Source organism: Thalassophryne amazonica, chromosome 16 (assembly GCF_902500255.1).
Source record: "Thalassophryne amazonica chromosome 16, fThaAma1.1, whole genome shotgun sequence".
Classification (NCBI taxonomy): domain Eukaryota; kingdom Metazoa; phylum Chordata; class Actinopteri; order Batrachoidiformes; family Batrachoididae; genus Thalassophryne; species Thalassophryne amazonica.
In genome coordinates, this window is record NC_047118.1 from 67,602,987 (window position 1) to 67,618,375 (window position 15,389).

Genomic DNA, 15,389 nt, shown 5'->3' on the forward strand with positions numbered 1-15,389 from the left:
GCTGATGACGTAAGTGGAATACAGTCTGTTGGCCGTCTGCTTCACAGATGCACCTGGAAAAAGAAAAAAGCGTTAATCTTCCTGAAAGTCACTCAAATTACACCCAGTTTTTTATGTGGAATGTTTCAACCTGTTTTTCCAGTATTTTTTTTTTATAGCAATGTCATAAAAAGGATCTTCAGCATTAACTTTTATATTTAAATGAAGACTTTACAATCTTATCACAAATGAGCACATTACAGTTTGGAAATTATTTAGGATTATGCACTTCCAACTTGGTCTGTTGACAGCACTGAGTCGAAATGCCGCAGATCTTCAGCTGCAACTTGGAAGGGCCAAAAAACAGGATATGCAAAAGTTTAGCTCCAGTGACTGACATTTGTTCCTTTAAGTCAAGAGGCTTGCACTTTTTGAAGTCACTCTACATAATACTTTTAACAATTACTGTGACAATCTGGCCAGTATAATAAAAATGTTGCACGACTCCTCACAGGTTACTTTTCCTTATTCTCATCTCAAACTCAAGTGAACTCAGTCTGTCACGGAACAAAACCAGAAAGAGAATCTGCTGTAATTTTGCAATAAAGAGTATTTTAAAATGGTGTCCTATAGTCTCACATTTTGAACGGGGATTATACATCACAGGGTTAGTAGTTTTGGACTGTGACCCCTTTATTTTTTTTAGTTTTGGAGCAGACATTTAACCTGGACTTTATATAATCTGCTCCTTCAAAGTAAAAATCTGGATGAAAACCTTAAGCTTTTCAGTGTTTAAAAGGTAAACAAGTCTGCAGAGTAAGAAGTCCGCGCATTCAGTTTAAGAGTTATTGTGAAAGATACTTTATCATGGGTTTATACCTACAAGAAAATGATTTTAACTAGTGTTTTGGCATAAGCCACTTTATTAGGTACACCTTGCGAGTACTGGGTTGGACCCCTTCTGCCTTCAGAGCTGCTTTAATTCTTCATGGCTTTGATTGAACGAAGTGATGGAAACATTTGTCTGATGTTGATCCCTACTGATGTGATCACACAGTTGCCCATTCAACAAGTCTGCACATTCTATACAGACATCAACTGCCACTCACTGGCTATCTTGTTTTGGACTGTTCTCTGTAAACCCTAGAAATGGTTGTGTGTGAAAATCCCCTTCACTCAGACCAGCCCGTCTGGCACCAACAACCAGTCACGTTCACTTAAATCCGCTTTCTTCCCCATTCTGATGATCAGTTTGAACTTAAGAAAGTTGTCTTCACCACATCTAAGAGCCTAAATGTGAAGAATTTGATAGCCATGTGATTGGCTAATTAACTACTTATTAAACAGTTGAACATGTGTACCTAATAAAGTGGCCAGTGTGTACAGTAGTGTTCAGAATAATAGTAGTGCTGTGTGACAAAAGATTAATCCAGGTTTTGAGTATATTTCTTACTGTTATATGGGAAACAAGGTACCAGTAGATTCTCACAAATCCAACAAGACCAAACATTCATGATATGCACACTCTTAAGGCTATGAAATTGGGCTATTAGTAAAAAAAAAAAAAAAAGTAGAAAAGGGGTGTTCACAATAGTAGTGTGGCATTCAGTCAGTGAGTTTGTCAATTTTGTGGAACAAACGGGTGTGAATCAGGTGTCCCCTATTTAAGGATGAAGCCAGCACCTGTTGAACATGCTTTTCTCTTTGAAAGCCTAAGAAAAATGGGACGTTCAAGACATTGTTCAGAAGAACAGCGTAATTTGATTAAAAAGTTGATTATAAATAGGGGCAAAAAATTAGCTGTTCATCTACAGTGATCTCCAATGCTTTAAAATGGACAAAAAAAAAAAAACAGACGCGTGGAAGAAAACAGAAAACACCCATCAAAATGGATAGAAGAATAACCAGAATGGCAAAGGCTCACCCATTGATCAGCTCCAGGATGATCAAAGACAGTCTGGAGTTACCTGTAAGTGCTGTGACAGAAGACGCCTGTGTGAAGCTAATTTATTTGCAAGAATCCCCCGCAAAGTCCCTCTGTTAAATAAGACGTGCAGAAGAGGTTACAATTTGCCAAAGAACAAATCAACTGGCCTAAAGAGAAATGGAGGAATATTTTTTGGACTAATGAGTAAAATTGTTCTTTTTGGGTTCAAGGGCTGCAGACAGTTTGTGAGACAACCCCCAAACTCTGAATTCAAGCCACAGTTCACAGTGAAGCATGGTGGTGCAAGTATCATGATATGGGCCTGTTTATCCTACTATGGTGTTGGGCCTATATATCGCATACCAGGTATCATGGATCAGTTTGGATATGTCAAAATACTTGAAAAGGTCATGTTGCCTTATGCTGAAGAGGACATGCCCTTGAAATGGGTGTTTCAACAAGACAATGACCCCAAGCACACTAGTAAATCAGCAAGATCTTGGTTCCAAACCAACAAAATTAATTTTTTGGAGTGGCCTGCCAATCCCCAGACCTAAATCCAATTGAGAACTTGTGGGGTGACATTAAAAAAAAGCTGTTTCTGAAGCAAAACCTAGAAATGTGAATAAATTGTGGAATGTTGTTAAAGAATATTAGAGTGGAATAACAGATGAAAGGTGCCACAAGTTGGATGACTCCATGCCTAGCAGGTGTGAAGAAATCATGAATAACTGTGGTTATACAACTAAATACTAGTTTAGTGATTCACAAGATTGCTAAAAAAAAAGCAGTTTGAACATAATAGTTTTAAGTTTGTAGCGTCAACAGCAGATGCTACTATTATTGTGAACACCCCCTTTTCTACTTTTTTTTTTTTTTTTCCTAATAGCCCAATTTCATAGCTTTAAGAGTGTGCATATCATGAATGCTTGGTCTTGGATTTGTGAGAATCTACTGGTACCTTGTTTCCCATGTAACAATAAGAAATATACTCAAAACCTGGATTAATCTTTTTAGTCACATAGCACTACTTCTGAACACTACTGTGTATATATATATATATATATATATATATATATATATATATATATATATATATATATATATATATATATATATATATATATATATATATATATATATATAGTCAGGGTTCTAGCTAGGATAAAATTTCAGCGTGGTAATGCCGAGGGAGCGAAGTGACGGGGGGTACGGAAGGGGGAAACTTTTGAAAATTCAAGCTAAAAATTGGACATTCTAGTGTGCATACCTGGCTTTTCCCAAAGGGGAAAAAGTCAAGACTTAAAACCTATTTTATTCTCTTTCTTATGAGTAGTTTTTATTTTGTTATGATTTATTCTTTTACTTGTTTTTAATTAGGTATTTGTTTTTTTATTATTTATTTATTTTTAATTTTTTATGTTGAACTGTTCTGTGTGAGGCACCTTGAGACTGCTTTTGTTGTAATTTGGTGCTTTATAAGCTGATTAAATTGAAATTGAACATTTTATTGAGTCTTAAAGTAAATAAATATGAAATTGATCACTGGATCCTTAAACTCTGGACATAATAAACTCTACATGGTGGATCCTTGATCTCTGGACATAAACAGAAATAAAATCTGTTAGTTTTTGTCAAAAGCATTTCCTTTCAGACATTATTATTGGCATGAATGTATTTCCATACCTATGAGCTGAGCTCTTGCAGCTGTGCAGGTCAGGTTTACAAAGAATGCAAGACGTCTCATTTCAGGAGGAAAAAACGTTTTAGTCGATTGTAGTTTATTGTCTGTATTGCAACGTTTGTAATGCCGCGTTCACACCGGGTGCGATCAGACGCTACAAATTCGCGTGGGTCGTCAGGCGACGGACGCGCCTCCTTCGCCCGGTGTGTCGCTCTGCTTGGGTGGACTTTCGCTGCGAAAATTCGCGCCGGTGCGTCATCAAATAGGAGGAGCTTCCATTCCGCTCGCTGGCTCTGGTTGTCAGTCAAGCTAACATGACGGACCTTGATCACACGGAGCGAGTTGCTGTGGAAAGCTCCCAATACAGAGAGTATCATTATTTGCTGCAGGAGCTGTGTCTGGGTGACGGCCGCTTTCAGCGGTCCTTCCGCCTCTACGGGACCCAGTTTGAGGATCAACTGTCCCATTCATGCGCGCACATGTAAACAAAAAAAGAAAAACTCCGCTGCTTGCTGCAGCTGGCTCTTCCCCCAAAAAACTGTCATAATTGTGTTTAGAAACCAGTCACCATTTGTTTTATTATACATCTGTGTAGTTAATTAATAAAATATTCTTCACAGATGATTCGCTCGCGCGCACGTTAAAAAAAAAAAAAAAAAAAGAAACTCTGCTCCCCGCTGCTGTGGTGCTGCTGTTCGCTCCAAAAACTCTGTCATGATTGTGTTTAGAAACCAGTCACCATTTGTTTTATTATACATCTGTGTAGTTAATTAATAAAATATTCTTCACAGACGATTCGCTCGCGCGCACGTAAAAAAAAAAAGAAAAAAAAGAAAGAAACTCTGCTCCCCGCTGCTGTGGTGCTGCTGTTCGCTCCAAAAACTCTGTCATGATTGTGAAATAAAGGACAAAAGAGACATAAGTCCTGCTCACAGGCTGCTACCAGATACAGGACATGTTCACATCTTCAGTCAAACTCCAGACATCTCCACGTCACGAAAAAGTTCAGATTTTTGAACTTGGGGAGGAGAGCAACACGACGTGACGCAACGCAATATCGCGCCACAAACACGCAAAATGCTCAAAATCGCTTCACTCGCGTCCATCACGTCGCGCAGCACGGTTTGGCGCCAAAACGCGTCCTTACATAGGGATTACATGGCAACCTGTGGCTGCAGTCGCTCGCGTTGCGCCCGGTGTGAACGCAGTATATCATTTTATTTAAAACAGCAATTCGTTTTGAAGTTATTAATACCGAGCGAACTCTGTCTCAGCACAGAGCCGCGCAGCGTTTAAAGCTATGACAACGGAACGGAGGACGATTCTCGTTTCTCGACTGCAACAAGACAAGAGTCTCAGTTAGTGACTTTAATCCACACAAAAGTGACTCATATTTTAATGGCTTTCAGAGGGGTTAAGAAGCAGACATACCGCTTCTGAAGAGCAGCGAATCAAAGAGCCATGAGCCATTGAAGCGCTTCAAACTGGAGTTGCGCTGCAGAAACGGTTGATTACAGACCCTGTATTGAAAATAAGCGTAACGGTCCAAAATTATAGTTTGCGCTAGCTAGAACCCTGTGTGTGTGTGTGTATATATATACACACACACACACACACACGACTTTATTAGGTACACATGTTCAATTGTTTAACAAGTAGTTTTTTATATATAAAGAACCTGATCAATAAAAATTAGTGTGTGTTCTGTTAGTGTTTACAGGATTGCACAATCCTTATTGTGGCCACTGACCTGGTGTTTTCTGTTCACATTTTATAACAAGATTTCAACACTCAATTTTGTGGAAAATCACAGATATTCTTTAATTTTTTTTCAACAGCATATCAGAAATACTTAAATTATAAGTTTGCCCGTTTACAGTTACCTTTAAACTGATTAAAAGATCTTGTGGTAAACTGATTTAAACATCGTAAGGTTTGTTTGAAGTTCCGACTGTTGAGAGGCATCGCTGCACAGATGCTATATAACAGACAGGTGGTGCTCACCTGTGTGGTTTATCAACACATTATTCATACACGTCCTTCTTGTCTGCAATGTATTGTACGATCTCATCAGGAGTCATCAGCTTCTCCGCTTCTGCATCTGGAATCTCGAAGCCTGAAACAGGTCAAAGGTTAGCACAGGAGGAAACTGGTGATTGGCGACACCTAGAGGCTGTGTGTCGTCAACTCACCAAACTCATCCTCCATGGCCATGATGATCTCCACCTGATCCAAACTGTCCAGACCCAGATCTTTCATAAAGTGTGAGGTCAGCTGCAGCTGTGCAACAGAAAGTTAAAAAGGTTCAGTGGTGGTAAAGTTCTGGCCCAGGGGCCTCATCAACCAAAACCAGTTCACAAGACCGCCCACAGCAGTCCCACAAAAATCATAATTTATTTTTATATATCGGTAAAATACTCAGTCTCACCATGATACAAAATCAGAACTTCAGACTTCATGCTCAAAGGTTTTTACAATGATGCCCCACATTCTCCCATTCATTCTGTCTCACTCCGCATGCACGCATACACACACCGGGAGCAACTTGGGGATTAAGGTCCTTGCTCAAGGGCATCTTTGTAATTTTATTTTATGGCCCGATGGGGGTTTGACAGTCACCACCCACCACATTAACCACTTGACCATCACCTCCCCACAAAGTTTATAGCTCTTTGAAGGTGCTATAAGCATAAGTGCCACTAGATGGTGGACTAGCACCAGCATCTCAGACCAAAACATGAGCTGTGCGCTGTGTTCGGAAGCCCGGAAAGAACAGACATAAAAATCCCTACTTCCAGTGCATTTACGAGATTACCCTGGAGACAAATACAGATCAACTACTGAGCCTATCACAGAAGAGCTAGGCTAACATTATCGTTTGGGCTAAATTAAATCAAAAAGATGCTTTTGTGTTGTGTCACTAACTTAACTACACACAGAATGTGAATATATTACATACAGCAGTAATGCCTTGTTAAAATTTCATTTTAAAGTTTCATCAATATTAGTAATGTTGTTGTGTCAACAGTCCCAAACAGCTGCCTCGGCTTTGACGATAACTCTGACACCTCGAGTTGCTCAATTTCCCCATGAATCTTTGACCACAAATTCCAGCCCGAGCTCGAGGTTGGAGATCCCGACCCGCCGAGAGTTTTGAACGCAGCACTAGACACTCATCATCATCACCCCCCAACCCCACCCCCCCCAATACACACACACACACACACAAAAATAAATAAATAAATCCTATGGAGCAAATTATCGGGTGGAAATCCGCTGGATGACGACTCCATCTTTAAATTGTTCATGTGTGGTTGTGTGTTGCCGGGCAGAGTTCAGGTGGCTGTTCTCACCATCTCTGGGTTGATCTTGTCGTACAGCCTGAGGACGTACAGGACACGTTTTTGGATGGAGTCTAGAGTGAGGGGGGGCAGGTCGCCGTAGTGTCGGCACAACACACCCACTGAGGAGATCTGAGGACAAAGACGAGACAGACGTAAGGACAAGACAAACGGTTTAACTCTGCCGCTCCAATTACATCAACACATTAATAAAGGATGATCAAATACTTCAGGAAGATCTTTAAGAATGTACCAACTTTATTAGTGCTGAAACAATAAGACCATTTTCTGGAAAGAAAACTGAAAATGAGAATCGGGATTTGACTTGGACCCTGATGAGTCAGTTCTGAACCTGGACTTAAGAAGTGACTGCATTCAGACTTTTTTTTTCTTCTTTTTTTTTTTCCAGCCATGAAATTTGGCATGAGGTATTGATGGCTGCCAAGGAGATAACGTTTTCACCACCATTTGTTTGTCTGCTAGCAGGATTACTCATGAAGTAATCAATGGATTTCAATGAAATTTGATTAGAAGGCAGATAATGTTCCAGGAAATAAGTTGCCCTTCATGATGCAACTCTACATTACATGGAGAATGGGGAGGGGAGGTCCTGAACACAGAACCTTCCACTTTGGAAACAAGCACACTAGCACATGCTCGGCACCACGCTGCCCCATTCTTGAGAATATATTCAAACTCTTGAAGAAAGGGTTGTGTTCTTGTGTCAGAGGGGAATGACTGTACAGCATACATCATTAATGTCAAACCACGCAGCATGTTTTTTTTGGTACGAGTCCAGTTATTGAACAATTGCGAGAGAATAGTGGCTCTGAGAGGCTCTTAGAGGCAGAATATTCAGCTAACAAGACTCATCTCTGAGCGTGGGGCTAATTTCAAGAAGTTCAAAATTTAGCAACAACGGCGTGGGGCAGTTTGTGTATGAGGTACTACGAGGACAAACGAGGATTTTAGAGGAATGTGTGTAGTGAAGACGAGGTTGTTAAAAGCCCATTATCCAAGCACCTGGCAGCTACGAGGACGGGACATGCTATTTTGGCTCCGCCCTCTTGCGCACTACAATCCCACCTGCTTTGTGTGCCAGACTCGGTATATAAAATAATTATTTTGTAGCGGATTAATCATTTTCTGTCAGAGCTTGTATGTTGAAAACACCTCTAATCGCTTCTGGAATCACAGAAGACATTTGGTGCTTTTCCTCTCTCTGTCTCGTGCGCTGAGGTGGAGAACATATTTGGAAGAGCCTAAAAGGTAATTATTTGTAATGTTTATATTGTAATAGCTTGGTAGAACAGTTGCATGTTCATTCCTTCTTCATAAGCAGCTGTAAAACTACGTTTATGATAGATTTAACATCTTGTTATAATGGACCAGATGAGGCACGCTCTGTGCGCACTGATGCAATGACTCGCGTTGAAGGCGAGCATTTTATGCAGAACGCGAGCTCTCAAAACAGCGATTTTGCAGACAATAACAGATGAACACAAAGTTAAAAGTTGGATCACCAGTGTCAAAATGGCTCTAAAGCCACAGAAGAAATAAAACCAGCGAGAAGAAGCACAGAGGCGACTGTCCAGGAACCCGTGGTTCAATTCTTGCTGGTCTGATGCATTTAATGACTCTGGAACACAGGTGAACAGCAGCCTGGCACACAGCGCACACCAACCCGACTGCGTGACATCTTGAATGGATGCTGTGAATTAAAAACCCACACTTTAAAGGGACCAAGTGTGGGAGGGCTGGAGGTTTGGACCAAACCCATACCTAAACATGCACCAACATTGTGTTACATGGATCATATGTGGCTTGACGTGGATCATATGCGGCCACACGAGCCATTCGAGGCTGGACGGGCTCAAATGACAGGTAAGTTGTGGTTCACTAGAGGCTGATACGTGGCACATGAGATACAGAGAGGCACATAGAGGTGCCTTAGTAGCGGATATGTGATAGCTTAAAACATGGATCGCTGACACACCCATGCATGGCTCATTATTCATGGCTTATTATTCATGGCTTATTATTCGGTGGAACTGAGGCTTTACACATACAGGTTCAAACATTATCACCTTTCTAAAATAATGGCCTAAGTTGTGTTTTGGAAAATATGACGTAGGCCATTATTTTAGGAAGGTGACAATATATACATACGTGCACCTCAACCAGCCACTTTTGGGAGCCATCAACAAGCTTCAGACATAATTCTGGCTGAATATTTGACCACTCTTCTTGGCAGACTTGTTAGAGCTCATTTAAATCTGTTGGTTTCCTGGCACAAACCGGGATTTATTTAGTCCACAAATTTTCAATAGGGTTGAGGTTGGGCTTTTGGAAGGCCACTCCAGAAGCTTAATGTTAGCCTTCCTTGTCCTGTTGGATCACCCCATTGTGTCCAAGTTTCAACTGTCTAGCTGCTGATTTGAGATGACGTTGAAGAATCCACCTTGTGCAACACACCAGTACCACCGGCAGCAAAACGGCCCCAGAACATGATGCTACCACCACCATGCTTGACAGCTGACACAGTGTTCTTAGGTTTGAAAGCCTCACCTTTGCCACTCCAAAGATACCTCATATCATTATGGCAAAATAGCTCAATCTTTTCTCATCTGAACATGAAACTTTTCTTCAGAAGGCTTTTGGCTTGTCCATGTGGGCAGCTGCAAATTTCAGTCTCATTGAAGGTGTCGATATTGGAGCAGGGGCTTCTTTCTTGGTTGGCACCCTCTCGGTCCATGGCTATGCTTCACTGTGGACAGTGAGGCTGGTGTTCCAGAAGTTTCCAGTTTGTGACAGGCCTGAGCTTTGGTAGTTCCTGAACATCCGAACCAATTTCCTCTCATCTGAGGTGACAGTTTGGGTGTTCTTCCAGACCTTGGCAAAGTGATGGCACATCTGAATAACATGTACTTGCATACAACAGTTTAAACTGATACTCTTGTAATCTGTAGTTGTTTAGAAAAGGCTCCACAAGACCTTCCCAACCTGTGTAAATCTACAGTTCTTAGATCTTCACTGAGTTCCTTGGACCTTCCCACTGTTCTGAGTAATGGTCAGTCCAATGAATGCTGTCAAACATGGGTTTGCACACAAACGTGACCAAGGAGGCTGGCGAGCACCTGGACAGAATTCTGAAGGTGTGATATGTTTTGAGCAGTGACTTCTAATAATTAGGAGTAGTAATGTTCTTGGGGTAAGCCAATGATAAAATTTGAAATTTGTTGCATTTTTGCCACACATCACTGAAACTCTTTGTGTACGAGCCATTGGCATGCTGGACTCTGCTTCGACAGCGCGGAACATAGCCAGACATAATATGTTGGAGTTTTCAGGACAGTGTCCATGATCACCAGACAAAATATCTTAAGTTTTTTTTAGCTGAGCTCAATTATTCAAAAATCACCTTCAAACTTTTCAGAGAGTCAGAGAAAAATTTGAAGTCCCAGAACAACAGTTTTATTTGCCAGCAAAGGAAGCAAACCACAGTCTTCAAAAAAAAACAAAAAAAAAAAACACCAACAACTTCAATACACAAAGGGCACCCAACGTTTGCAAATCTTACACCAATAAAAACAGCTACTAATGACATAATTTATGCGGGTGTGATGAGACCACTTCTTGGAAAATCTTCAGGTCCTGAGCAGTCGCCTCTGGGTCACGAAAGTGTACCCTTCCTTTACAAACCCAAATTCTGATCATTTTTTACCATTATGTATGGTTTTAATTCAATATTCTTTTTCTTCAGAATTAAATACTTTACTCAAATTACATCCTTAGTTCCAAAATATGGTCTCTTGGTTTAAAAAAAGGATACACTTTCACACAATATATATTTATCATGCATTATTTGAATATATCGTGTTTTTTTCTAAATGCTATTAACTAATCTGTGCAGAAGAGTATATATTTAGTCTTCCAAACGTCTATCAAAATATTATCATTAGTACACAAGATAATCCGCTTGTAGCATCATTCGTCTTTGATAAAATTACACCACAGTTTAAACGTTCATGAATCGGCTATCAGCCGGTTAAAGAGGAAGATCCGTATCACAGAGACTTATTAGGTATTCTGGACAGTTGCGATCACACTCGCAGCCCGCTACCGATCACTGTTCTTCAACTCCAGAATGTCTTGAGGGAGGAGTTGCAGGGTCATTCCTCAACAGGAAACTCACCATTTAGCGGGTTCCATGTGCAGAAGATTAGCTGTATTAATAGGTATGGTCAGGCCTACGTCACTTCCGCCGCCGAAAAACTACGCGCACTCACAACCATTGTTGATATAGTCATCTTTACCGCTGTTTATTCGCAAAGGCCTGCCGATTTGGTCATGTCAAATGGCATATGAGTATGTGGAGAGCCTTGATAGGTGTGCAAAAGTTGCTGCAGTTAATAAGCTCGTAGTTGGATCTCGGGATTGAGCTGACAGCCCGCTGCGAGCTGCCATCTGTCCCAGCCCCTGCCTCTCAGCGCCCCCTCGATGCTCTTAGCTGAGTGTCCACGGGGTCCGAAGTGTTTACTTTGAAAAAAATTAGAGTGTTTAAAGCAGGCCCGGTTCTTTGAATACCCCAGCTAGGAATAATGGAATAGGACTCCGGTTCTATTTTGTGGGTTTTCTTTCTCTGAACTGGGGCCATGATTAAGAGGGACAGCCGGGGGCATTCATATTGTGCTGCTAGAGGTGAAATTCTTGGATGGGCGCAAGACGGATGAAAGTGAAAGCATTTGCCAAAAATGTTTTCATTAATAAAGAACGAAAGTCAGAGATTTGTGCTGGTGACCCTCCTGTCCTGTGCACCAACAGCAATTCTTGTATATTCGTCCATGAATTGTTCTGTGAATTGTTTCTGTAATTTATGTTTGTAGCATGGCCCAAGCAGAGGGTCACCCCTTTGAGTCTGGTCTGCTTGAGGTTTCTTCCTCAGAGGGAGTTTTTCCTTACCACTGTTGCTCTGGGGGTTGGTGAGGTTACACCTTACCTGTGTGAAGCACCTTGAGGCAACTCTGTTGTGATCTGGCGCTATATAAAGGAAATAAAATTGAAATTGTGGTTCAAAGACGATCAGATACTGTCATAGATCTGACCATAAACGATGCCAACTAGCGGTCCGGAGACATCATTCCCATGACCATCCTCATTTACTCGGCTGATAGCAGCCAGCCATTTATCCCTTCTATCTTGTCTTTTGTGGTGCTTTGGGAGCTCGAAAAAATGCACTTTACAAACTTATCATGGTTGGTACAGCCAACTGCAATCCACGATCATGGCATTCTCTGTGAAAACTGTTGTATATTAAGTAGAAAAAAAGGTGGCAGAACGATGCGAACGCAATGGATGTCAAATAAGAAATGAACGCAACAGCGGTTTGTTTTCAGCGGCTCGCACGTTGCTATGTGTGTGCGCATCAGGGACCCGGATGTCCAACCATACCTATTACAGCACATGGCGCTCACACACGCTATTGATCTGTGATCTGATCCAGGGTTACCTTTCTGTTTACTGACTCAAACTCAAACACACCTTCATTTACTATTGCATGCAACATTCACTGCAAACTCTGACAGAGAATTTACTGATAAAGCGATAATAAAACATACTTGCGTTTCTTTTGTTGTTCAGTATACATTTGCTTCTTATGTTATGGTTTCATGCTGTCATTTTTCACTACGGTGAAAGAAAGACTTTTTTTGTTGTTACAAACTCAGCAGTTGCTTGTCCCAGGAGAGTGGTTTTCATTTTATTTTTGGAGAAAAGAATTCATTGGATCTACACAAAAGATTAATTCTTGCCTATATAAGGTGCCTGAGCCCAGTGAAGCTGACGCCCCCCCATCCACATAAAAAAATCCAAGGAAACACGCTGTAATTTCCAACGGTACATGAACGCAGCAGCGATCTGAGCGGCGTTCGAAAGGACTGATCAATTTACTACTCTGATGATATATTCAATCGTCTTTACACTTATATTTATTACCGCTTTAGACAGTTTTGTGTTATAAATCAATATATATGGCTTAGTAACGTAATACAGCAGCCACCACGGCACACAAGCGGGTTTCTGAATTAAATCAAAATGTAACCAGCCTGATTGTTGTCAATGATTGTTAGGAAACAATCTCAATCGTTTTCCTCTAAAATAAATAAATATTTGAGCTCTCCAACACACTGTAAACAGATTTTAAAAGTTGAAATATAAATCATAGTTGCATCTTTTTTGAATAACACAGAAGCCTTAAAAACAAACATGCTGGATATACTAATGTTAGCATATTAACACTATATCGTTTCGCACAGATTTTATATCGTTTAGTTGTTTTTTATAAGGACGTGATTCTGTGAGGTTTTGTTTTTTGTTTTTAAAGGACGTTTTAAGGGTGACAGTTGCAGGAGGTCACAAACTTTAGGCCACAGCAGCTCAATGTTATTCAATCTCACCGGCTTCCGTCCAAACCACCGCCTCGTCCGTTCCTCTGCGGCCGAGCTCAGCGTCCAATGGGCGGCTGCTGGTGGCGCGGCAGCCGCTCGAAGCGCCGGAGGAACGGAGGAAAGCCCGACCGAAGGCCGAGAGAGAGAGCGGACACACCGCAACAGGACACGGGACGCCATGACTGGAGCAAAAACTCCCGGCATGCACCACTTCCACTGGGTCAGGGCTGTGCGCACGCGCAACTCAGTCTTATTTAATTTGGTTTAGTTTCGATAATTTTGGCTGTTTTTGTTAGTCAAGGCGGGAAATGAACATAGTAATGCGTTAAATCAATGTGAAAATTAAGATATATTAAATATAAAAGATAAAATGAGTTTGAAACAGACTAGGTTTGAAAGCGCATCGATGCTTCTTGAATCTACTGGTTAAGTCTGTAAATCAAATCAGGATGGGGAAAAAGAGTCTTTCAGAGGTCAGGAGCATTCACTCATGCCAGAAAAAATCTTGGTGACGATCAACTTCAACAGGCGAACACATTTTTGAAATTTAAAAAAAAAAAAAAAAAAAAAAAAAGGAATCACAGAAGTCCATCAGCAACATACATATCACACAGAATGAGCCAACACCAAGTTATTGGCTGGCAGTGACTTGATAGACTTTAACAAATATAACACATAAATATAATATAATATGAATTAACCTGTCTGCTAATTATGTGCTGCATCAATAAAATATACATTTAAAAACCTGTTAAATACCACTTAATGTCTTTAATTTTATTAAATGGTCAAACTGATTTTACATATTATTAGTCTTTTATTGACTAATTTTAGTCAGTGTTGTGCAATGAATTTAGTTTAGTTAGTAAAAAAAAAAAATAAAAAAAATGTCCCTTACCAAAAAATAGTACTGATAAGTATATAAAAAGTAAACTGGAAGTATACTTGAAACATACTTGCATGTACTACTTTTTGGTAAGGGGTGTATTGTATGCACATGCCTGTCAGTGTCCGTATGCATTTATATGTTTTCCAACACTTCATTTCACTGTTTTTATTTCAGTTGGTGGGAGTAAAGCCCACTTCCTGTTTGGATCACCGGTCATGAAAGTATCACAGAAAGTCGTCAACTTTTCACTGTCATGTCACCCAAGGCTGAGTTTTAATTTGAGTATGAACTTTCAATCAGGGACACAGTTTTGTGTGGCCCAGACCAATAAGGGAAGTCGGTATCTTAACAGGAGCATATGCAATGTCGCTAAAGGTCTCAGTAGCGCTTCAGGTCAAAGATCAATCGGGAATAAATGTTGCTAGTGTAATGTGTATAGACAGTGACAATGTTTTACAGGCTTCAGATTAAAATATCGTAAAAATATCAAAGGTTGGATGCCTGTCCTTCCATTCTTAGCAAATGTAGTGTGAACTAGTTGTCGAATTACTGAAAGTGGAGCATCTTAGCACACATAAGGATTGTTGTTTCTGGGAAAGACAGACGCAGACATTTGTGACAAGGATCCAAACCACCTGTTATATCATTGTTTTTTGACGAATTTCATGTACTGTTCCGTGAAATGAACCAGAAATATATCACAGAAGCTTATTAAAATTGTTTTCTTGAAGTTGCTATTGTTTATTTTATGTAAATACGACATTTCAATGAGATGTGATACCGCCGTTTACAGGAAATGTGAATGCCCATGTTTGTTTACCCTTACCAAAAATAGTATTGATAAGTATATAAAAGTAAACTGGAAGTATACTTGAAACATACTTGCATGTACTACTTTTTGGTAAGGGTACGCAGATTGTAACAACTGCTTTAGCAAGATTTTATAGTATATATGTATAGTTTCCCCCCGTTAGTCCCAAGTAGTGATTCATAATCTGCCTGATTTTGTTGGACAACTTGTTCCAAGCCCCACAAGGTTGCCATATTCTTTATATATATATATATATATATATATATATATATATATATATATATATATATATATATATATATATATATATAT

General features: G+C 40.2%; 1 protein-coding gene across 1 annotated transcript; it reads right to left on the bottom strand.

The window, feature by feature from the left end:
* Positions 1–23: 23 nt before the first annotated feature.
* Positions 24–13,587, bottom strand: ndufab1b (NADH:ubiquinone oxidoreductase subunit AB1b). Its single transcript, XM_034190039.1, has 5 exons — positions 13,387–13,587; positions 6,944–7,063; positions 5,783–5,870; positions 5,595–5,706; positions 24–53 (listed from the first exon to the last, which is right to left on the bottom strand). The coding sequence occupies exons 1-4, from the start codon at positions 13,579–13,581 to the stop codon at positions 5,615–5,617; spliced, it is 495 nt and encodes a 164-aa protein (XP_034045930.1). The 5' UTR covers positions 13,582–13,587; the 3' UTR covers positions 24–53; positions 5,595–5,614.
* Positions 13,588–15,389: the final 1,802 nt, after the last annotated feature.